Source organism: Lissotriton helveticus, chromosome 6, assembly GCF_964261635.1.
Source record: "Lissotriton helveticus chromosome 6, aLisHel1.1, whole genome shotgun sequence".
Taxonomy (NCBI): domain Eukaryota; kingdom Metazoa; phylum Chordata; class Amphibia; order Caudata; family Salamandridae; genus Lissotriton; species Lissotriton helveticus.
This window is the reverse complement of record NC_136067.1, coordinates 1,656,630,376-1,656,654,833: the sequence shown is the minus strand read 5'-3', so window position 1 is coordinate 1,656,654,833 and position 24,458 is coordinate 1,656,630,376. Positions and strand designations below refer to the sequence as shown.

Here is a 24,458-nt window from a genome sequence, read left to right as displayed (position 1 = left end):
TTGTCAAGTATAGTGACAGTGGGAAATCTATCTTCAAAGCTTCACGTCATTCTTATTTTATTTGTGGTCAAACCGCATATGTTCGTCTGCCCCTCGATTGGGAGGGAACTTGTTACATTGCCTTCCTACTGCCACCAGTTTTCCTAGCCCCACCTGATTATCATAGAAATACACATCTAGTACACATTAGACATAGAAGGGAGTCCCCAATTGTCGATTATACTGAAACTGCTCTAGAACAGTATACAGATTTCAACAGAGGTTTCTTCTTCTTTATAGGACCTATCCAGAATAGTAAACTAATCCGTAGGTTAACCCGAACCCTCGAAGCTGTAGTAAATGAGACTGCCTCTGCTCTAGGTAACTTAACTGAAGAGCAATCTGCTATGAGATTTGTCGTTTTGCAAAATCGTCTCGTCCTTGACGTCATACTGGCCGATAGGGGCGGGGCCTGTAGAGTCATCGGATCTAGTTGCTGCATTTTCATTCCAAATAACGCGCCGTCTGTTTATTCAGCTATAACCAGACTCCATAAAATTGCCCATCTGTTACACCAAGACCCAGGCACCTGGACATGGTCCGGTTGGTTCTGGAATATAATTTCCGCATGGGGATGGAAAATATTGTCCTTTCTAGGTATTGCAGTAGCGATCATATTCAGCTGCTGTCTCTGTATACAATGTGGCCCTGCGATTTGCGGCATTTGTGCTACCTCTTGTATTCCTAGTCCCAAGCCCCGTTCTAAATCCCGTTCCAGGATAATTCGAGACGAGCAAATGATACTGTATGAAATGATAGACGGTATCATGAATATTGATGTTTCCTGATGGAAACGTAGTGACAAGGAGGGAATGTGGAAAAGTAAATTTTGCCATGTTCTGTGTCCCTACGTGTCATCCATCATATGTTATGTGTGCATGATTAAATATGCATATGCATTCCCCATGTCCGATTAAAGACACAATTACAGTTGTGTCCACCTCTAGTATGCCAGTTTCCAGTTCTCGTGAATACTACGAATATCAGGCCTATGTAAAGCTACGTTGCCACGTTTCTCAGTGTGCACGTTATTCCATTATAAAGTCCCCGTTTCTAGGCCTCAAAAGGGCCTGGACACCAGATTCAGCTCCTGTCTCCTGAAGCCTCGCTGAGGAGCGATACAGCCCCCACCTGTATCCTCGACCCTTCACTTACTTCCTGCCTCGCAGTGCCCGGCTCAGCCTGGCTCAGTCTCTGAGTCTGCCAAAAGTATGTTATAGTTCCAGTTATCAGTTCAGTCCTCCTTCTCTGCATTCCTAAGCTACTGAACTGCATCAATAGTTTCCGTCATTGTCTAGCCTTCACGTCTCCACGTTAGAGAAATACTGCATTTAATGGTCATTTAATATTCTTCATCACGCACTACATGTAGAATAATGCATGGTCCAGTCTTAGAATCAAGTTAGCCTTTCCTCTCCTGACTTCTAGTTTATATCAACATGTTCTCTAAACATCAGATACTAGATACTGTTTAGGTACATGTCGCCCTGACTCTCCAGACTTCAGTCTCTGCTCCTAGCACAGAGTTCATAGCCCCCAGCTTCTCCTAGTGATACGTCATTGCCAGTTTGCACGCACCATCAGGTTAGAGGTCCCGGCTCCTTAGGTAGCCCCCTCCATGGTTTCCGCCCCATTCATGACATATTCTGTTACGTTTGCATCACATGTCTATGTATACGCCCAGTTACACCTACTTTCGCCCTTATCTTTCGCGACTGCTACGCATCACGCCTTCTACTCCACCCACTGCTACGCCTACTGCAATGTAATGCTATGTGTTTGCGTTATGTATATATGCTCATGCACTGTTATTAAAAGTCAGCGCGCTCATCCCAGATCCAGCCCCAGCAGCTGCTGGGCCCTGTCATCCTATTCCTATGCAGGTTGTCCTGTTCCTGTCCTTATGCTGTATTAAACCTGCAAAACTCCTACTACCTCGAATCTTGACTCTTATTTATTGAGCTATCTGTTATGATATATGTCTAGTCAAAAAGAGAGGTATTATTTATTTATTTACCACAACAGGTCGGGAGGCGGGGCTGGTACCGGCAATGCACCCCGGCCCCTCTTCTACCATTACCGGCCCCTCGCGTGGGGCACAGACCGGCGGGGTGGCCTCCCGCTCCGGTCGCTCTTCTCAGGGCTCCCTCCTGATCACGGGGGCCCTGCAACGAAGCTTCACCCGGGCCCCTCCTTCCTCATGGGGACCCGGGGCTGCCTTAGGTCCGGGCAGGCTCTCTTTGGGGCACAGACCGGCGGGGTGGCCTCCCGCTCCGGTCGCTTAATCCTCGGGGCTCCCCCCTCGTCCACGGGGGCCCCGCTCCAGCGCTTCACCCGGGTCCCCCTCCTACCTCATGGGGACCTGGGGCTGGGATTCCGCTTCTCCTGGCCTTCCCGGCCGTCAGCCAATCCCTGCGCGGCCTTTACAGGTCACGGCCGCGCAGGCCAATCAGTGCGCGACGGGGGCGGGCCGATGATGCAGCCTGGCCCCCGTCATGTGACGGGAGAACCTGACGGCCTCAGGGCCTAGCGCGGCCCTTCCTGCACTTCGGCGGCCCTCTCCTGGTACCGGGGGCCGCCGCAACGATTTCCACAGCGGTGGGGGGGGTCCCCACGATGGCGCCGGGCCGCGGCGGTGATTTCCGGTGGCAATAAGGGGTAGGCTCCCTTCTGATTAATTATTTATATAGCGACAGAAGCGCGCCTCCTCACACCACAGCGCTATTCACAGCCCACTGCTCCTTGCCCCAGTCTCCTCAGGGAACAGCGTTTTTCACCGCGCACTACTCCTCAGCAGATGGCGCTATTTACAGCGCACTGCTCTTCAGCGCTTCACCACACAGCGCTATGCAGGGCACAGTTCGAGTTCCTAGCGCTTCTCAATTATAGCGCTTGACAGGCAGTCCAGAGGCAGTCTAATAGACACAGTTCCTCGAGGGCACACTCCTCCTCAGAATAGCGCTTGACGGGCAGTACCTCACAAGGGCAACAGTTCCCTCAGGCAGCTCCTCACGACCCAGTACTCCCACAGGGTCACAGCTTCAGCAGGGGGAGTGGACAATCCTATTTCTCACCTCCTGGGCGCTTCTTCATTGTAGCGCTGGCGTAACTCCCGGTTCCCACAGTGTCAGGGACCTGGGTAGGGGCCCTCCCTTGTCAGGGGCCCATGGGGACAGCAGAGGGGGGGTCATAGGGGTGCAGGGCCCAGCTCACAGGCCCATGTGGCGGTAGCACCTCACAGCAGGTCCCCTCTCTTCTTTGTCCCAGCGCTGACTGACTCTCTGGTGACACTTCACCCTATTTATACCCTCCTCCCAGGCAGTGCCAGGACCTTCTAGAATGTTGGCACATCTAGCCTAAACTGGTTCTAGGGGAGGGGGTGAGCACCCTGGGTGCCAGGCTTTCCCTCCAAAACTAGGGGTAGCTGGGTAATATTATCTAGACCGCTGACCTATGTCAGTCCAGTGGCAAAACCCATGGCCATGGCATCCATTTTAAAAACAATACATTTCAGTCAGGTACATTTCCAAAATGGGGGTGCAGTTTTAAAATGGGGGATTTTACAAGTGCTCACATTATGTCAGGTAATTACATTTTTCAAAAGGGGTCTCACACCACTCATGGCCTATACAGGTTTAATCCCATGGGGGAGACAATCCAGATAAGGGGGTCAAAAGCGAAAAATTTTGGGGGGAAAAGGCCAAGTCCAACAGAGAGTAAGAGAAAAGAATACTGTGCAAGTACGATTTTATTAAAAGCAAAGAAATAAAGAGGGCAAAAGGGTTCCCTCAGATTTATATTTACCTAGAACGGTGTGGAAACCAACCCTGGCCACGGGTCAGTTAAGGACAGGAGAAAGGACCCCAAGGAAGGACAGTCGCCAGTAGGCCAACAGGTGCAGAATGGACACCCAGGACAGGAAAACCAGATTAGGATCAGGACAGGACCACCAAGGTAAGACCAGCACCCGCAGTTCAGTTGCAACGCCTGCGCTACACCCTCTCTGCAGCTATCGGTCAAAAACCCGATTGGGTTATCGAATTTCCCAGCAAAGTGCTCCGCCAGCACTTAAGGTTCTCAAAACCCCCAATGGGTCTGTGAGACAGTCGGACAGAGTGCTCCGCAGCACCTCTGTTTCAGGATCAGCTATTGAGTGCGTTGGGTCAGTGACAGGTCAGCTATTCGGACAAGTCGGACAATTTCTCTAACTAAACCTAGGCTAGTTACACTGTTTTCGGGTCAGTGTACCACCCCCCAAATGTTGCAAGTTTAAGAATCCCCAATTTCGATTGGTCCTCAAGTAGGACAGGTCAACACACCAACCAGGATTTGATTTTCACAAGCCCCAATTTACATCTTTTGGGACCGCCTATTGAATTTGGGGTTCCCATGATATGTGCTCTTCTCCTAACAATGGATTATACAATTTAATATACAATTGTTACAAATGCAGTACAGTTCAGCTTCGTCTTGCTGGGTTACAGGTCGGTACCCATGAGTATCTTGACTGTGAATGCCAGCTGGCTGGGTTCCACTGGTACAAGGATGACATGCGCAGTAGGGACTTCAAATATGGAGTAGTAATCGCCTCCCCGGCCCAAAAGATTAGTCACATGAAAAATAAAGGAAGACAATTTAGAACACAGAAATAAATGAGTACACTGTATACCAGGAATCCCTATATGACTCCCCTTACTTTATATTAACTATAGCATTAAGATTAGTGCAAGACGAACAGCATAACAAAAGCTGCATGGCAAGCACCAGACATGTGAGAACACAGAGCAGCCATTTTAGAGCTAGTGCGCAAGCGCAAAGATTTCCCACCAGAACTGCGAGTACGTCACGTCACGTGAGTGTGACCGACGCATGCGCAGAAGAAATTCCCGCTAAGCAGCGGCCATTTTAGTGGCAAGCGTATTACAGTTAGTAAATACGTATGCAAGCTTCGCTGGAACACCCCGTGTAGTGTAAAATGTGCAATATTAGTAACACGAACAGGTTGATTATATTTTGTTAGCATTATTTGAGGTTCTTGATGCAAGCAAGTCGCTGTACGTGCGAATCCTTGCTCCATCATGCCCAGCACATTACATGAGGAGTTGGAAGATGATCTACAAGATCGTGTACATCAAGTGGAGATTACTGAAATATATTTTACACACATTACAGTTCCATTTCTAGGGACAAGGAGATTAAGTGATTTGCAGAGATTCACACAATGTTGTGTCTGCTGCTGAGGCCTGGATTTGAACCTGGGTCCCCTGGTTCCAAAGGCAACCGCTCGAATCGCTATGCCACGTCTCCTCCTCTTTCTAAGGGCACTAATCAATTTAGCCAGTGTTTTTATATTTTATTTTAAACCATATAACCGGATGAAATGCTTAATGGGAAGATCCCAAAGAGAGTGTTTGTGTTTTTCACTTTTTTATGGCATTTTACTCTTGCATCCTCCATAATTGTGCGTACAGTGCCATCTTCAATGCATATTGTTAAATCAGAACTTTAAAATACTGCCTTATCTTACCACACTAGTGTATCCTGGATAAGTAGTATAATTTGTCTCTCAAAAATTGATCATCTGCTGTTTTCCTGCATTTGATTGTTGGTTATTTTTTATTTGTCACACTTTTGGCAATTTGTTTCTCCTTGGATGTTTAGATTCTTTGTTCATTACAATGGAAAGAAGACAAGTAAAGATAGATGCTCTCATTGTGACAAAAAAATGCATCCAGTACCAGACGATAAAGGCCAGGGGCCTTTAGCAATGGCAGGCAATATATATTGTACCAGAGGGATGAATGGCATAGCGCTAAACCATCTGCTGACTCTCTGTGGCTGACACCAGTCCCACATTTCTTTCCTCTATTGATGTGACGGACACTTTTAACTCTGTCTTGTCATCCTATGGTACAACCAGCACATTAACTGAACATGTCCTTGCTGAGCCCTTGTCCGCCCCTTGCTGTCTATCTACAGTGGGTGTGGGGAGCAGCACCTCCTTGGACAAGATTCTTGGCACCAATTCTGGTATCTGTCACCAGAGCTATCAGTGCCCCATTTCTCCTTAGAGTCTTAATCATTGTTTTGGCATTGGGGTATTAGGGCCATTCGGTTTAGTTATTTTTTGTGGATCCCTTAGAACCAAGATAGCAAGTTAAGTGCATTATGTTCGGGGGGCGGGGGCAATTTAAGTGAAGATTAAGACTTAAGTTATTTTCTTTAGGTTTTAGGAAAATGATGGTGGATGATTAAATTACTCTATTTTGTGCATATGAGGAAATAATGTAGAGTTGTAGACAATTGGTAGGGTCATGATGTGATTAAAGCCTTTGTTAAGATACAAGATGCTTACTAATACAGTACTCCACACCCTGCCTGTTGTAGACAATGACCTAATACGTGCCTGCTTTACTGTAAGCTGACGACACTATTTTAACGGCAAGGCAGCCCAGTGCTTTCCGTACTTTTGTATAGTCCTTAATCTCATTCATTGGTAGCTTAGAACATGTCGAACATATTGGAATATTGCACATAATGGCACGTGGCCTAGACAGGAGAAATGTCATCCCTAAGGATTAAAGATCAGTCTCTTAGCTCTGTTTAGAATTTTTGTTACTTTGGTGTTCTTTGTGACACAACAGGCACTTGGCAGCCCCAGGTTAATGCTGCTCGCACGCAACTGGGCAGGGTGGCTAGGTCTCTATTCATTCTCTTTCAGAAGGTAGGTAGGGGCCTTATTTCCCCCTATATCAAGATAGCCTACACAGGTGGAAGAAAATAGGATTTGCCGGTGGATCTTGAATCTTCTGCTGACAAGCTCCCATTTTATTTTGCATTTGAAATTACATTTGTGATGTGTCTCTGATTTAGTAAAGATGGCCCACTCCTGCTCTGGGTTAGTGTATGGCCAAACTCTGAGGCAAGTTTTAAAAGAAAATCTATTTCAGATTGCTTCAGTTTAGACGAGGGTCTTTTAATCCCCGAGTAAAGTCCTTTACTGATATTGGTCTCCCTGAAAGGTTTTCTTCCCCGGATACTTTAAGAAAATCTGTCTGGTGACGCTCCGTCATGAAGAGTTCTGTCTCTCCCAAAGAATGGGGGAGGTTTTCAGCAATCACTCTATTCGTAATTATCTTATTTTTCTAGCAAGAGGAGACCTAGCATTTTATTTATATTAAGAATCCTCGTGGTGGGAGAGGTCTCTTATTTTAGATTTAAGGCAGTCACGGTTTGCCGTCTTTTGTGTTTTTTCTATCTGGGCAAATTTCTGGGGCAGTATTATATCGTCCTGATCTTGTGATGAGTCGGCTGAGCAATCTTTGGTAACTTTTTATGAGTTTTTTGCACATTTTATCAACTATTCTTTTTACCAGGTCTCAACCATATTTTGAAACCACTTGCCCTCAAGAAATGTTGAAATGCCTTAACGTATCTTCAGTTGTTAGGCATTTCGTGTCATAGTGTTTGCTGTTTCCTAAAAATGTCCGTAGGTATAAGGAAATCAGGGAAAGGATAATGGCAGATTATCAGCATAGTATAGGGAGTTACTTCTTTAATATTCGCGATGGTGTCTCACTGCTGTGTTAATGCACTTTACTGCAGAGGTCTTTTATTGTACAGAGATGTATTTTTACCTGATCTGTATTCATTTTTCCATTCCTACTGTTTTTATTGTAATTTATTCCGGTGATGAATTTTATTGTGCTCTTTTATATTTTTTTTCATAAAATTGAATATATTGAATAACTTAATAAAAAGTATTCCTTGTTGAACTTCCTAACACCATTTCAAAACTAAAACCAGCCAACCATTTGATCTGATGCCAGTGAACCTAGCAAAATATTTACATACACCTTGCCTACATCGGTTCAACCTTATCAAGGCTTTCAATCCCACAGGGGTGGGTTTCCAGAGTGCTTAAAAGTTTAACCAGTATCTCCTTTATGTACGATCTGCTTTCAGAGGAGAATGCAGCACTAAAATAGCCCTCCTGGAAATCAACGATGTGCTGCAAATCATGGACAGTGATTGTAATATATTACTTTATTAGTTGTGAAGTATGTGAGTCATTCACAAGTAATAGGTCCCCAATTTTCTTTTTACTGTGAGCCAAGTACTCCATTGTAGCACTTGTCTTTCTCAGCATAGCAAAGAAGTTGGAGGCACTCGTGGGAGGTGGTGTGGGCTAATAATCCCAGCTCACTGGTACGCAATACAAACACTCAATGAATTATTGCCCAAAAAGTGCCCTTCTTTTAAAAAGGAAAAGCACTTTTATTACACATAAACTATTAAATACTATTATTGGACTTCGCCATTTTTGCAGGGTTATCCCCAAACCTTTTTGCCTTCACTCCTCTTCGTTTTGGTGCATTTGTTTTTGTTGGCTTTTAGGACTCTGCACACTTTACCAGTGCTAAAGTGCTTGTGCTCTTTCCTTTAAACATGGACACATTAGTTATACCCAGTTGGCATATTTAATTTACTTTTAAGCTCCTAGTAAAGTGGTTCTACATGTAACCAGGGCATGTAAATTAAATGCTACTAGCGGGCCTGCCACATTGATTGTACCACTCACTTACGTAGCACTTTAAATGTGTCTCAGGCTTCCATTGCAGCCTGTGTGTGCTGTTTTAAACTGCCATGTCTACCTTTTGCCCGGCCCAAACCTTCCTTTTTAATGCTGGTAAGTCACACCTAGGGTAAGCCCTGGACTGCCCGGAGGGCCGGGTGCAATGTACCTAAAAAGCAGGACATATACTTTTACGTGTCCTGGTAGTGAAACTCTTAAATGTGTTTTTCACTTCTGCAAATCCTACCTCTTGCATAGGATAACAGCTACCTTATTACATTTAGTAAGTTGTAATTTCCAAATGGGAGCAGGTAACTAGTTTGTTTGGTGCCTTTGGAATTGTAATGAAAAATCCTAACTTGTGGTGGTCAGATTTAAAATTTCAATTTTGAAAATTTCAGTTTTAGGAAGTTGGCCTTTTCCTGCCTTATCATTTACTGCCTGCAGCCTATCTCTTGGGCACCTGAATGGGTGTAGTTGACAGTGGGCTTTGTGTAGACCTCCTAGATAGCCACACACAATAGAGAGCTTAGGTGTGCCTCGATGTGCCATCACTGGCAGGATGGGAGGGTGGATCCGCGCGCAGCCCTATTTACACATGAATAGGCTTTGTCCTGCCTCCACACAAAAGGCTGCAGACCCCCTGTAGTTAGTCTGGAGCCAGGTCAGGGAAGGCAGGATGCCTGGGGACTTCAAAAGGAAACCTCTAGAAGCTTCTAACCACTTTGGAGGCACAACTGAGTATAAGAATTGGACCTGAAACACAAATGCTTCAGTACACTTCTGGACCTGTGGATTCTCTGCAGGGTAGGAGGACTGCTGTGCTGCTGAAATGACTGCCATTCTGCAGAACTACTGCCCTGGCCTGCTATGCTGACCTCCTGCCCTTTTTCCTGGGTGAGGACTGGCCCTGTAGCTGTTGAACCCAGGACCACAAAGTGAATACAAAGGCTAGTTGACCCGCATCCTGAATTGAGTCTCATGAACTGAGGGCTCCAAGAACCTCAACCCTAGCACCTAGGCTCTGCCATCTGTGAGTTTACTCTACCAAGTGGTACCACCCCAGTCCTGGTCCCTTGGAAGTGAGCCTAAGGTGCTCTGCCAGCCTCTGTGGATCCAGCAGAACTGACGCATCTCATCTGCTGCGTGGATCACACTGTCATGAAGTCTCACATCCCAGCCTGCAGCTTCATCGGAACCGCCGCTGCGCAACACATCCTCAGCGCAGGCCCTTGCATCCCTTGTTAACAGCAGCCTTGATGCCAGACTCTGCATCGCAGCCTTGTAGCTCCTCAGAACCCACTCATCAACTGACTGCACAATGCGTTCTCAACACTGGACTTTACATCGCAAACCCCATTGACTGTATCCTCCATGATGATTCAGCCCCTCTCATTGCTGCCTTACCGCATCTCGGAACTGACTCATCATTTCGGTTGTGCGACACATCTACGGGGACCCTGGCAACGCCCTGCAAACCAGGATTTAAGGTACTCTGTTCAGCGGGCCTAATTGGGTCCCTGTAGCCAGCCCTCCCTCCATCACGGTCTGTCTGAACTTGTGACTTTTGTCCCGTCTGTCGCGACCAGATATTCATTGTTGGTGCTTGGTGCTTTGTGCTTTTTGCCACGGTTTTCATTGAAATCTTTAAATCTGCATATCATATGTTCTACTGATCAAATTTTTGTCTCTTTGGACTTGTTTTATTTATTTACAATTACTCTCTTTCTAATCTGGTGTGGGATACTTTTTTAGGTTTTGTCTGTACAGAGCTTGCCCTGAGCTTAAGAAGTCTCTTGTATTCACAGAAAAAATCTTAAAAGGGGTTTAGAACCGGCCCCATACTTACCATTCGTTAGTTCCCGCATTGGTCCACTTTACTTGCTTCTGATTGGCCAGCACGTCGTCTACTTTCACTTATTGCTTTGCTTTGCCGTCCATGCTATTAGGCCTGGCTTATGATGCCCAAAACGCATAGAGCTTGTTTGGGTGGTAGCTATTTCAGCTTCCTGGTGGCAAAGATATGGAATCTCCTTCCTGTGGCCCTTAGAATGTAAGTCCTGGTTCTTCAGGAAGTCAATGGTAATTGAATTGTCATGGCTGGATCACTGATTGCTATAGGAGAAAACCTAGCGCGAATTGGGGTAACCATGTGCTTTACAAGCTTCTAACATAACATCCTGTTGTGTGAAGCCTGTACCAAGTACAGCTTCCAGTCACTAGCTACTTGCCAGTGTCCTTCCACTGGCTACTCATTCTGCAGGTCCTTTTTTAATTTTTATTCTAATATACTAAGAAGCACTACATTTGCGTGCATCTGCAGGCCATCTCTCCCCTCCCCGTGGTCTTTCAGTCTCTTACCAGACCTTCCACACGTTGCTGTTTCTCCACCCTCACACTCGTTCACTTTCCCCCTCCCATGGCCGTGCACTTGTAAAGGTATATTTATTTTTTCCATTGCAGCATCACATTCCGCAATCCAGTTTGTGTCTCACCCGTCCCTCCCACCACCTCACTCCCGTTGCTGTATTCCCCTTCTTTGCTTGCTCGTCCCTTCCACTTCTTCACTCCCCTTGCCGCATGCCTCTCCGTTCATTGCTTGTTGTTATCAGAGGTCTTAAAATATCTTTTACAATGGCGTTTTACTCCTCTGACAGTAAAAATGGCACTTCGAGGCTAGATTGAGGACACTATTCACACCCCCAATGAAGTGCAGGAAAAGTTTATTTCTAAAGACAGCAGCTGTTTAGGTCGTGTTGGGCCTGCTGGGTGGCCTGGAGTCTCGATTCTGTTTTTAGGTCTTGTCTAGGCAGCGGTTGCGCTGTCTCTTTGAGACATGCTGTATTCAGGTATGGATGTTAAGCTTCACCCATCTATACAATTTGTTTCTCTTCCTGTCTTTTGTGAATGACTGCTTGTGATTCCTGAGTAGGCTTATTACTCCCTCCTTAGTACCTCCCTGTCTTCTGTTACCTCCCATGAGGGAAGCCCCTCTTACATGTTTACCTATGCTGTAGCTTTCATTAGCAGTTAGTGAGCACTATTTGCTTAATGTCTCGTTTTTGCTTGTCTAAGAGCGGTTCACAAAAGGGAACTCTGAGCATTTGTGTTAACCGGGCCATAATTCTTATTTTGTTGCATTTGCTATTCCCACGAGACTGAAATCAAATGTCATACCTGGTTTCCTCCTGCTTTCCCCCAGCAGTGCGGTGTTTATCATGAAGTGTAAATTTTATAGCTAGCTCTGTGGTGTGCTTCCTCCCTCCGGCTGTGTTTGCTTGTTCGCTCTGTGTTGGCCCCCCACCCAGCACAATAAGAGGCCAGATGCCTTTGTGCTCATGAAAGCCTCTGACTTTTGCTGAAGTTTTTAAATAGCGCAAACACGCAAAACACATTTTGCGTACACCAAGATTAATGATTTGCAGAGAGTCACCGGATGTTGAGCCAGCATCTTGACTGGGTTCTCGTCCTCCAAGGTCGGCAGCTTTGGCAGTTACTCTACATCCTCTCCCCTGGGTTGCTTGCTCAGATGGCAGATAAACGTTCACATTGCTGGCAGTATTATTGAAATGGATATTAACCCCTTCTACCCTCATGACGAGCTCAGCTCGTCATGAGTTACGCCTCTCGTACGCTCATGACGAGCTGAGCTCGTCATGTAACGCGGTTTTCCGCAAAAGTCAGCGCACAGCGGGAAAACCGCTAGCGCGCACGCGGTTAAAAACCAAGAGCTTATATTAACTACAACCTCAAACTTTTAAAACTCCAAGCAAAATAAAAACACCTTATAAACGTAGGCCACGCATATTAATGCTATAGTCTTTCTTAAATGCCATATTTTATTATTCTTATACAAAGCAGGCGAATCACGTGAAATGAGTGTGTATGTGTGTGGCCCGCAGGCTATGCTCTGGACTTTCTTGGGCCAAATGGGGCTCCCTGTGTGCTGATTACCACAGCATGTCCTTTGTGACGTTATTTTGCCAGGTAGAAGGAAAACGCATTAGCTTTCAGCACCAAAATCATCATGATTCCTTTGATTGCACAGAGACATTGGTGAGAGGGGGAGTGGGCGGGGGTGAGGGTGAGGGTCAGAAGACAGATTCGATGACCTATGATGATGCCTGACTCAAAACCTGAAATGCCCCTCCACCCCCCCGTCCTACTTTTTGATGCACCACCGTTGGTGATCAAGTCTGTCAGCTGGCGCGCCTCCTTATGGGGTGGATGCTGCAGTCACCCGGTGCTTTGGCTGTGAATCCGGGTGTTTTGCAGAACCAGAGCATGCCAGGGCGCCGCAATAGCTCTCACACGATCTGCTGCCCAGCGGTGAGGGGTCGGGGGGGGGGGGGGAGTACCAGAACTCACTGTGCCCTGCTGCTGTGCCTCAGAGCACAAGTGATCTTGGACAGTGGTTAAGGCCTCTTGTGACCTATTCTGCGTTGATAGCTTCTCGCACCCCACCCTCTCAGTACAAAAATGCAAAATTAACTCCTCATTTCTGCTGCTCCACCCCCCCAACCCCCAAAAACAAAACCTAAAAAGTCCGACTCCGCACAATGAATTTTACACAGGGTGGCTCGAAATTGCCTGCAGGGCCGGGTCTGGGCCAGTCTCTGGCCTAAGATCTTATTGCGCTGACCCAATTCACCAACTAAAAACTAACCCTGGGCGTAGTTTGCGTAGTGTGTAGTGTGGTAGGAAAAATGCTAATCGCACTGATTGCACAGTGCCGGGTGCTTGTCTGCACTGTGCACTCATTGCAAATGGCATCTTGCACAGTGCATGCGGTCGTTGTCTGCCGCTCTAAAAGATTTGTACTCGAGCATCAGCGTTCTCAACGCGGACTGGTAGTTTCTCATCGCGAGCGTACGCGACCACTCGCAATGAGAAACCTGACCTCCCCGCGTTGAGAATCTCCCCGGTAGGGTATATTTTCCACGCTTGCGAAAGGCAATTTGATGTTGCTGATCGCGAACAAGGAAAAAGTCTCGCCGGGATGTTAATTTTGCTTGCTCGCGTTTGCTACCCGTTTTTGCACAGTGCTACGTGCAATTCGTGTAGCGCGTAGTAGCGCAAACTACGCACGCTCCAAGAGTGTAGCGTAGTCCTACGCTCAGGGTTACTAAAAATGCTTATTGTGCCTGCAGCATAACAGCCCCCATGGGCTGTTGCTGCCTTCTGACGGTTGCATGCTGAGCATCTCGTGCTTTCTTCTCTAGTCACATGCAGTGCTCATGTCCATCCCTTCTTCTGGTAGAGATGAAAGTCTGAGTCGGGCAGAGGACGGGTATGTAGATTTGCAGCCCAGCTAGGAGCAGTGAGGGGCCACATTGCAGGCCGTTTTGCCGTTCTTTGAAGCGCTCAAGGGCCAACTGGTTAGGCCCCGGAGCCTCCTATAAAAACGCGAGGGGCTATAGCTCTTTCAGAAAGTATCAACTTTTAGAAGGCAATAAGAGCCTTTACCGAACATGTAATACATTCACTCCGGTGTGCTTCTCTTCAGACTTTAATCGGATTACCAGTGGTTGTCATTGCCAAAGAAACTTAAATGTTGTGCCACAACAGAGGCCCTCAAGCAGAGTTTTCTTTTCCTAGCGCTATGAAAACCTCAGCAGCTTTAAGGCTCCTAATTTTATTTGATCTGTTCCACTAAACGGGGGTAACAAACCAAGGAATTTGCAAGAGATTATCGGGCATGCAGCTGTGTAGGACGTAATCTTGAAACGTTTCTTCTGGGTTGTTTACATGGCATCAACCAGAAGTTGCCTAATTACATTAGTGTGCTTTTTAGTGCGTCCTTGGTCATGTATCATTCTTTCGCATCGAAGGTTTATGGAGTGTATGCATCCCATAAAATATGTTACTTGTATTTACTTACTTTTCAGTAGACCATTTGCTGAAAGCAGGGTGTTCGACATTTTTTCTGAGTGAGCTGTGTTTGTGCTTTCACTGAAATGTGCATGTTTACTTATTCGCTGCTATTTCATGTTGCGTTTCTTTTGGAGTGGTAAATGGGTGCCCAGACGCTCTTACCTGTCAGTTCCGGCTGGTTCGATTACAGGGATCTAACATGGGGAGGGAGCCTCAACATGTTAGCATGGTCTCGTCTGCCTATTCGGGACACAGATTATCATTTTGGCAGAGGCTACAGAAGCATGAGAAAAAGAAAATTTTCCCACTTTGACTGTTTTAAACTTAGCGAGTTTTCAGGGCCATGTTCAGTGTTTCTCTTAACTACAACATTCTCCCTTTCAGTGTGAGTGTGAGGAATTTCGGCTTCTGTTGAGATGTGTACTGACAGGGTACGTTGAACCTCATCTCTTCTTTTCAGATGCTGCCTCATTGTTCATAGCAGGATTTACAGGTTGAGGTACCCTGTGTTCCATGGGTGGGGAAACTGTATTCACTGTTCTGCAGTTTCAAGCACCACAGAGCGGAATTATTTGAACACACTCGAGGTTAACAGGTTAGGTTTAACAAATTACCTCATTCGCTAACCCCTGCCTCCCAGCTGCTCCTCCCTCCCAGCTCCCCTTAAAACTGGCGACAGCGCGCAGTGAGGAGAGCGACCCTTGACCTTGCCAGGTAGGTCGCTCCTCCCCCTCCCCCCCCGCTGCAGCTGCACCAACCCTTGTGCCTCGCACCCTTGTCTCCTGCTGCACCAGCCCTTGTGCCTCGCACCTTTGCTGCCCATTCCTGGGCGCCATTTCCCCCCCAGTGGCCACCGCCGGCTTTCCCGTCGCTGCTGCCCCTGTGGCCCCGTCTCCCAGCTGCTCCTCCCTCCCAACTCTCCTTCTAATGGTGGGAGCTGCGCGGGCGTGCCTAAGGCAAGCTTGTCTGCGCCTGGACAGAGCCCAGCACCAGAACCCCTGGACCCCGCGAACGCCACGACACCAGACTCCACTATGACGCCAGCAGCCTCCACGCACTCAAAGCCGGCCGAAACCACACCTGCTTCCAGGCCGCCCCTAAACGGACCCTTGGACCCTTCTCCTGCCGCACCTGCAGCTTCACCTGCGACAGAACCACCAAACCTCCAAGGACTGGAGCCAACCACCTCCGCTGCATACTCCTCAACACCCGCTCCGCACGCAAACACGCCGTCGAGCTATGGGATCTGCTCGACACCTCCGCCCCAGATGTGGCCTTCCTGACTGAGACCTGGTGGAACGACTCCTCGGCGCCCGACATCGCATAGCCATCCCGGACGGCTACAAGATCACCCGCAGGGATCGTGCCAAACGAACCAGAGGAGGAATAGCCATCGTCCACAAGTCCACCCTGAAGGTTGCCACCCACGTAGACGACACCCTCAACGCCGCCGAACACCTGCACTTCCGGATCCACACCAACCCCAACACCACCCTCAGAGGAACACTCATCTACAGACCCCCTGGGCTCAGTTCAGCGACTCAATCGCCGACTTCGCCAGCACCTACGCACTCGCCTCCACGGACTACATCCTCCTCGGGGACATGAACTTCCACCTCGAGAACAACGACGATGCCAACTCCACCACCCTGATCGACAATCTCGGCCTCAGACAAGTCGTCACCGCACCCCACACGCTGCCGGCCACACGCTGGACCCAGTCTTCTCCACAGGCTCCCAGGTCGCCTTCAACCACACCACCGAACTCCACTGGACCGACCACCGCTGCATCCATTTCACCTTCAAGAAACCATCCATGCACCACCGCACCCAACAGCTGCCCCGCTGCTGCTGGAGCAAAGTCACTGAAGACCGGCTGATTACCACCCTTGCCCAGAACCCACCCACTGACCCCACCAACCCTGACGCCGCAGCCCGCAACCTCAGATAGGGGATCGACGTCTGCGCCAACACTCTCGCCCCGCTCAAGGAACCCTCCAACAACCACGCCAGCAAGAGAGCCACCTGGTTCACCGACTAACTCCAGACCTCCAAACGCGCATGCCGGAAACTGGAGAAAGTATGGCTCCACGAACGCACACCGAACAACCACGCAGCCCACAGCACGCCACCCGAAGACATCACCACCTCCTCAGATTAGCCAAGAGATCCTCCTTCTAAGACCGCTTGGATGACCACGCACACGACAGCAAAGAGCTCTTCAGCATCGTAAAGGAACTCTCCAACCCCAACGACATCCCGCCCTCACAAGAACTGTGCGACTCACTAGCCATCTTCTTCCACCGCAAGATCGCTGACATCCACGACAGCTTCAACACCGCGACCGCTCCGACTACGCCAGACTCCACCTCCCCTGTGAACACCACCAGCGCCATCCGCCTGACCTCCTGGTCCAACGTCAACGATGACAAGACACGCAAGATCTCCGTCAGACCCGTGCCCACACCACGTATTCAACAAAGCAGATGCAGCCATCGCACCCCAACTACGGAAGGTCATCAACATCTCCTTCGAAACAGCGACATTCCCGGAAAGCTGGAAACATGCCGAAATCAACGCCCTCCTCAAGCAGCCCAAGGCGGACCCCTAGGACCTCAAGAACTCCCGGCCCATCTCCCTGCTCCCGTTCCCGGCAAAGGTCATAGAGAAAATCGTCAACAGACAGTTGGCCAGCCACCTGGAATACAGCAACATCTTGGACCCGTCCCAGTCTGGATTCAGACTAAACCACAGCACCGAGATAACCCTTATCGCCGCCACAGACATCAGGCGTAAACTAGACAATGGCGAAACATCAGCCCTCATCCTCCTGGACCTGTCAGCCGCCTTCTGCCATCGCACTCTAAAGACACGCCTCCTAGAAGCCGGAATCCAAGAGAATGCCCTTGACTGGACCACGTCCTTCCTCACCGGCAGAACCCAGAGCGTCCGCCGCCACCGAAATCATCTGCTGCGTCCCCCAGGGCTCATCCCTCAGCCCGACGCTGTTCAACATCTACATGGCTCCCCCTTTGCACAAGTGGCCCGCCATTACGACCTCAACATAATCTCCTACGCCGACGACACCCAGCTCATCCTCTCCCTCACCAAGGACCCACACTCCGCCAAAACCAACCTCCACGAGGGAATGAAGGCTGTAGCCGTCTGAAGCTGAACTCGGACAAGACGGAGGTACTCATCCTCAGACCCACCCCCTCATCCTGGGACGACTCCTGGTGGCCTACCACACTGGGAACTGTACCAACACCCACCGACCATGCACGCAACCCAGGATTCATCCTCGACTTCTCCCTCTCAATGTCTAAACAGGTCAACGCCGTCTCCTCCTCCTGCTACAGCACCCTCCGCATGCTCCACAGGATCTACAAGTGGATCCCGACCGAAACAAGAAGAACGGTGACACAGGCCCTCGTCAGTAGCAGACTGGACTACGGCAACATACTCTACGCAGGAATCCCAGCCTAACACCTACGACGACTACAACGCATCCAAAACGCCTCTGCCCTACTGATCGTCAACGTTCCCCGCCACACCACCCCCCCACCTGAGAGACCTACACTGGCTCACCGTCGACAAGAGGATCACCTTCAAGCTCCTCACCCACGCACACAAAGCACTCAACGCCGGACCAGCCTACCTGAACAGCAGACTCTGCTTCTACACCCGCCAGCTCCGCTCCGCCAGCCTCGCCCTCGCCACTGTTCCCCGCATCCAACGAACGACCTCCGGCGGCAGATCCTTCTCCTACCTTGCCGCCAAGACCTAGAACGCCCTGCCTACCCACATACGGCAGACCCAAGACCTACTCGCCTTCAGAAGGCTCCTCAAGACCTGGCTCTTCGAGCAGTAGCAGCACCCCCCTCCCCTAAGCGCCTTGAGACCCTCACGGGTAAGTAGCGCGCTCTATAAGTGTCATTAAATAAATAAATACAAGTACTATTATTGATTGGTCCTAAAGGTGAAAGTAGATTGTATGAGTCAGAGGAAATGGTGGAAGTCTTTTGGAATGCGGTTACTTAACACTCAGGAAGGATGGAAGTCAATTGTGGTGGTAATGACGAGAATTATGAAACCACCACAGTGGGTAGAAGATTAGTTCGTTGAAAAGTTTACATTTTTTTTTGTGTGCATTTTCTCATTTTAACTTATTGCTGTTTTTAGTTTTAAGTTGCAGTAATAGGCTGTGAATATGTGTTCCTGTGTGAATAAGAGGGGATTTGTTGTGGGCTTCATGTACAGATTCCAGGTGTGGAATCATTGCAACATGTAACTGCATTCTAGGGTGCTGTGGTAGAATGTGAGGATTGAAGGGGTTGGGGATGGAGGGGTTCAGCAGGTTATGTCTTGAGCTGCTGTAACATACTCTTCAAGCGGAATGCATATTTTTACTTTTGTGGGATCAGAACCCCAATATTCTAAAGCACTTCGGTATTTAGAATCACCCCAAAATTTGCCACCTAGGTTCTGCTCCAGGATCCTTATTCTTGTGATAAATCACCACCCTCTTTAACATTCGGCTCAACAAAAATTAGCAGAGTAATAAGTAACTGGGTCCACTCAACAATGGAGTTCTAGATCAGGGAAAAGTTAAAAAATTGTTACAAAAATCTCAAAGTAGGCATTACAGCAGCTTGCAAAATCCGTGCCATGAAGGCGCAGTACAGAGTACACAGTCAAAAATCAGAATAATTCTTAGTACCAATAAGCAACAAAAATCATAAAAAGAATGGACTGGATGCTTTGGAAAAAAGTCTCTAAATGGACAGAGTACTGTGCGGCAAAACAAAAGTCTCTGGTACACTCCTAAAAGCAAGGAATATATATACGCCTTTATGAAAAGGTAATATACAAAACTGCAAATTTAGCATGGCATGACAAGTGATAAACATATTGAGCAAATCGTAATTAGGAGCTTCATACATAATCATACAACATTAACCCATTTCTGAGTAATGAAAACTCCATCAGCTAGTGCGGCAGGAGCATAGCCCGGACATGTACTGCACAATATGAAATATTTTTCAAACAAGATCCATACTCTAGTGTATGCTAGAACGTCCACATCGGCACTTCCAGCAGAATTGTCCTTGAGATTGATACAGTCCGTACACAAAGTTTCATTCACAATACATGCACTCCAAGGAATATAGCCAATTGCGTCAAAGTGTCCTCTGCGAACACTGTTTGGAAGAGAAGATGCGCAGGGGGACATTAATTGGGAGGGGTAATGAGCAGTAGCAAGAGAACAGAACACCAAAACAGCAGCCATATTGATAAACGTCCTGTGATTCTAGGGCCTAGGCAAATAATTTCTTCTCCCTCTGCCTGTAACAAATACAAATCCACAAATATGGCCATGTGCAATGTAATCTGGTGCTCATAAAAAGCACTCTAATGTATTTAGCCCTGGCCCAAGTTCCTGTTACATAAAACTGCAGGAAAGAAAAAATAAGTCATTCACACAACCGTTGTACACATCGCGTTATGTAGACACTGCCTTGTCAGACAAACTAGAAATCCTTGCAAGGGGTACGTTTTCAGTCTTGTGACTCTGCTCTTGCTTAACACATTCCGGGTTTTCCATATGGAAACACACAAAATGCTTGATTTGAGCAGATTAGAAAGGCCAGTAGAGGCAGTGGTCGAAGTGCATTTAAGAAAAGTATTGGAACTGCTATACCAAGGGGGTGGGGAGGCTGACTGAGAGCGTGGACTGGCCAGGGTCAAATGCTGTAACTTTTTTCGGTCTTTAACCTTCCGGTAACTACAAATAAATTGAAGGCATAGCTTAACTGAAAAATGCATGCAACTTGAGATATAATCAGTGGGAAGTGCACTATTGTACAATATGAAACCTCTATTAGTAAATGCACTGCAGAGGTGTGTGTCTGTAACTAGACAGCCACACAAATGAATCCTTGTTGGTGCAGTAGAGAATAGTAACTTGTGGATCTTTAATGCTACGTGGACCCAGTCTGTGGCCGAAAGCACTGTGAATATGTAAGTCATTATTTTAATCTTTCATTAGACACAGTATAAGATAGACTGCTACAAAATGTTCAGAAAGGTTTAAGATAAAAACAACGTGCTGCCAAAATATAGAGTTTAGTAATATCCAAATTGCACATAGGGCATTTTATTTATTACTGTGTTTTAAAAGCACACATTTCCAAGCTCAGCTAGTAACTCCATTGCTAATCCACTCAAAAGGATTAAATCTGTGTCATAAGGAAGTTTAAGTGATTCCATCAATGAAAGCCAATACCGGCTTTCAAGCACCATTCCCACTTGCATATGAACCAGTTGTGCATACTTGCATATCTTTCAGGCAAGCAGGCACCCTGGCAGGAAAATGTGTTTCGCTGTCTGCCCTTCCTTTGGTTTCTCAGCGCACAAGACTCTGCCTTGCATTCCAGCTGTCAGAATTACCCGCCCCAGGACAATTTTTTTTCACTAAAATTAGGTGAACTGTTTTTCTTGAGTTAAAAAAAGTAATGTTTGTGTGCAGCGCACGTAGACACACATGGTAGGAAACACAAGTATTGCACAACCAATAGGTCTCGCCTACCCGAAATCTGTCGGCTGTGTCAATATGTATGCCATGTTGCACTTTATCACTGCTCTACAACATAGCTTAAACTGTCAAAGCCAAATAATAGAGCTATTAGGCTTTTTCATTTTTTGAGCCATGTTCTCCAGCAGGGTAGCATGGTTCAAAGTAAAAAAAAAAATGCCAGCGTTGACGTTCTTATTTATTTACTTTCACCCATGCTGCTGTACAACACAGATTAAAAAAAACATTCACACAGCCCATAGACCTTGCATCGGCAAGATCTATTGTCTTTGGCAATGCTTGTTCAGTGTAAATCCTTATGCTAAATCAGAAATTCCAAAGTGTGCTATCAATTGCATCCCATGGATAGCTGAGCTGCTAATGTGCGCTCAACAAATGCACATGTGCAATAAAATATGTCTGTCTTTTTCCAAATGCACTCTGGAATCTGTATTATGGGGGTGCCTTGCTAGATCTGCTGATTTTTCAGACTATGAGCAAGGTCGATAACTTCCTATTGTAAGTTTCAGTGCATCAGTCTGTCCTTTAAATTATGTCAAAGCGCTATAACGGCTAAGACTGGAAGTGGTATAGTCCCAATTCCGACTCTGTTGCTTCCCGACTAGGCCCGTCACTAAAGCATTTAAGATCAAGTTCAATAATTAATACTGGATCATTGGTACTAATAATGACAGACACAAGTTAGTTTCGATGGTTAAATAAGTTATTAATAGGCAGAATACATGAAATGCCATCAATCAGTATAGCTGAAAATTGGACAATTCATAGGTACAAAGAACTCAGTAAAGTTCTGTATAAAATCCAGCATAGATTCGCCTTCTAAAGGTGGGAAGTAAGGGTTTTGGGGTGCAGTGAAAGGCAGGTCCTTTTATAGGACTTTAGACCAAGGCTTTCATACACTTATTCACTAGTACATGGTTCTCAGGATATGCACCAATGAGGAACAAGCTAGAGGAAACATTTTACTACAGAAGACATCTGAGGATTTTCATTAAAATTAGTTGTTCTCACAAAGTACATTCTACATCGAAAGCCTGGGACAGTTTGAACGTCCTTGGTATGGTGCTAGAAGAAGTCTCTGGGAACGCTGTTTATTTATTAGTGTAAGCTTGCAATTCTTTATTTAGAACAAGAAACAAGAGTGCTAGTAATCACATGGTATATTACGACAGTGATTCAAGATGGAGGACAGTGTAAACCCAGTCAGTTTATGTTAGCATTAAGCCAGTTTCCAATGTATTTAAAGCGAGATAAGGAAAACCACTCTCACACCAGTGTCTGTTAGAAGATGGTTCTGTGGAATTGTATGTAATGTTTGAGATTCTTTTATCGGATTGTGTGCACTGTAGAGCTTTGTATTCTCTGGGGATGCCGGTCTATTTCATGTCAGTATGTCTGTCTGTTCACTGTTGTATTGAATAGTTCTCCAGTGATAGCAAGAACATTTTTATTTTATATGGGTTGAATGCTAGTTTAAATGCTTTCATGAAGTATATCTTACAAATTATGGTGCAACAATTTATAATTTTGTTTTAATAGCTATTTAAACATAAACTAGAACAGTAAAAAGAGATATGTGGCTCATAATACTTGAGGATAGAATACAAAACAAAGAAAATGTTTTATTTTCTAGGCTCTTGAATTGGAACCAGCGGATAGAAAAGCAGATAGAATGTGTTTTTGGGCAAGATTGCATGAGTTATGGATTACTTGGGAGTCTGTTTTTTTTGGGGGGGGGGGGGAATCATCAAACGCCCATATAGAATCCTGTATTAAAGCAGTGCTGGACTAGAGAAGTCGTAACAGGGGCCAAATTGTCTCGTGTCATGGTGTCTTTGCTCAGTGGTGAAGTTAAGGGATTCGACGTGTAGCAAGATGAATGTCAAGGGTATGGGAGTACCTATGGGGGTAATTTTCACTCATTCTTACAAGGTTTTATTTCTGGGATAATTCTGGCGATTTGTCTCCCTGTGTTCATGAGTCGAACAGGGTGCAGTGTTACACTAGTAGACAAAATCCCAGGTACATTGTGTTTTTTCACTATTACTCTACAACGCACTGTTGCTTCCTAACATCTGTAAGAGGATGACATACTGAGTAATTGTTGATAAGGACACTACACAAGCCCAGGTATTAAATTAAGCCAATGCAAATAATCCAGTGTTCCTTTACTTTAAACTTTAAAGCTGATGACAACATTATAGTTTTTCTGATTTGTTTTGATTGGTAAACGATGCTGACAAGAAATGGGCTTGGAAACATGAAAGCTAGGCTGCTCCCAGTTTCCACCCAGTATGTAGTGTACAAAAGATACTTCACTCAGACACTGGAAACACTGATCATCTCACTGGGAATTAAAAACTGTTTACATCAGCCGACACAAACAGAATCTTCAACTATTCTGAATTGAGACAATATTTGCAAGTCTTAAACGTGCGCACTTAGAAGTGCGCGTCTAGAGGATGTAACGTTCAATAACATTAGGGGTGGGAGACTTGACGCTTACTTTAGGTTTTTGAATTTTGTAATGTGAAACTCAGCTTGACAATAGATAGTATGCAAATTCCCATCAGTCATGTGGATGTAGCCAATGGTGCGTTTTTTAAGAGTCCAACTGAACAATGAATCAATATATATGAATGAATGACGTTGGAAAGACTATTGATAAGTTTTACACATTTTAGTGTTTTTTATTATCTTTATTATATGATTCTTTTTTCATCAAGGCTTTTGAAAAGAAGCCAATGGTGTTTTTTTTTTTAAAGTCCAACTGAACAATTAATCAATAGATATGAATAAATGATGCTGGAAAGACTATTGATAAGTTTTACACATTTTAGTATTTTTTTGTTATCTTTAATATATTACTCTTATTTTTTTCATCAAGGCTTTTGAAAAGAAGAAACGACAAATAGAAAAGAGGAAAAGGGAAATGGAGGCTGCTGATTTACTAAAAGACAGAAACGCAGATGGGTACGGTTGGTAAAACTTGATTTAGAAATTATATACCACTATTTAATTAAATTGCCTGACATATTAGTAGGCAATGTGGGAGAAATGTTGACATGTTAAAAAAAAAATAAAAAAATTCATTTTTATTTTTTATTGTAACACTGAAACTGTGGAAGGAATTACAGGCGTATATAATCAGCAGCATTGCCTACTTTTTGTCAGAAAAATGATACACATTGATCAACAATGCAAGCCATTTGAAAATACTTAACACTGTTAATGAAAAACTGTACGTCACACACCACTCGACATATTGTTCACAGTAGTCCAATTCAACCATTTGCCACACCAGATAGTTCCTCCTGGCTTCCCACTTCAGATCTCACCTCATCATCCGTTTGCCCTATTTCCAGATTTTATCAG

The 24,458-nt window shown here is 46.1% G+C and overlaps 1 protein-coding gene across 1 annotated transcript in view; it reads left to right on the top strand.

The window, feature by feature from the left end:
- The window catches only part of TRMT6 (tRNA methyltransferase 6 non-catalytic subunit), a 201,079-nt gene that overhangs the window by 121,131 nt on the left and 55,490 nt on the right, over positions 1-24,458 (top strand). Inside the window, exon 8 of the mRNA XM_078649516.1 lies at positions 23,971-24,056. Within this exon, the coding sequence (XP_078505642.1) occupies positions 23,971-24,056 (86 nt within the window). The remainder of the gene's footprint in view (positions 1-23,970; positions 24,057-24,458) is intronic.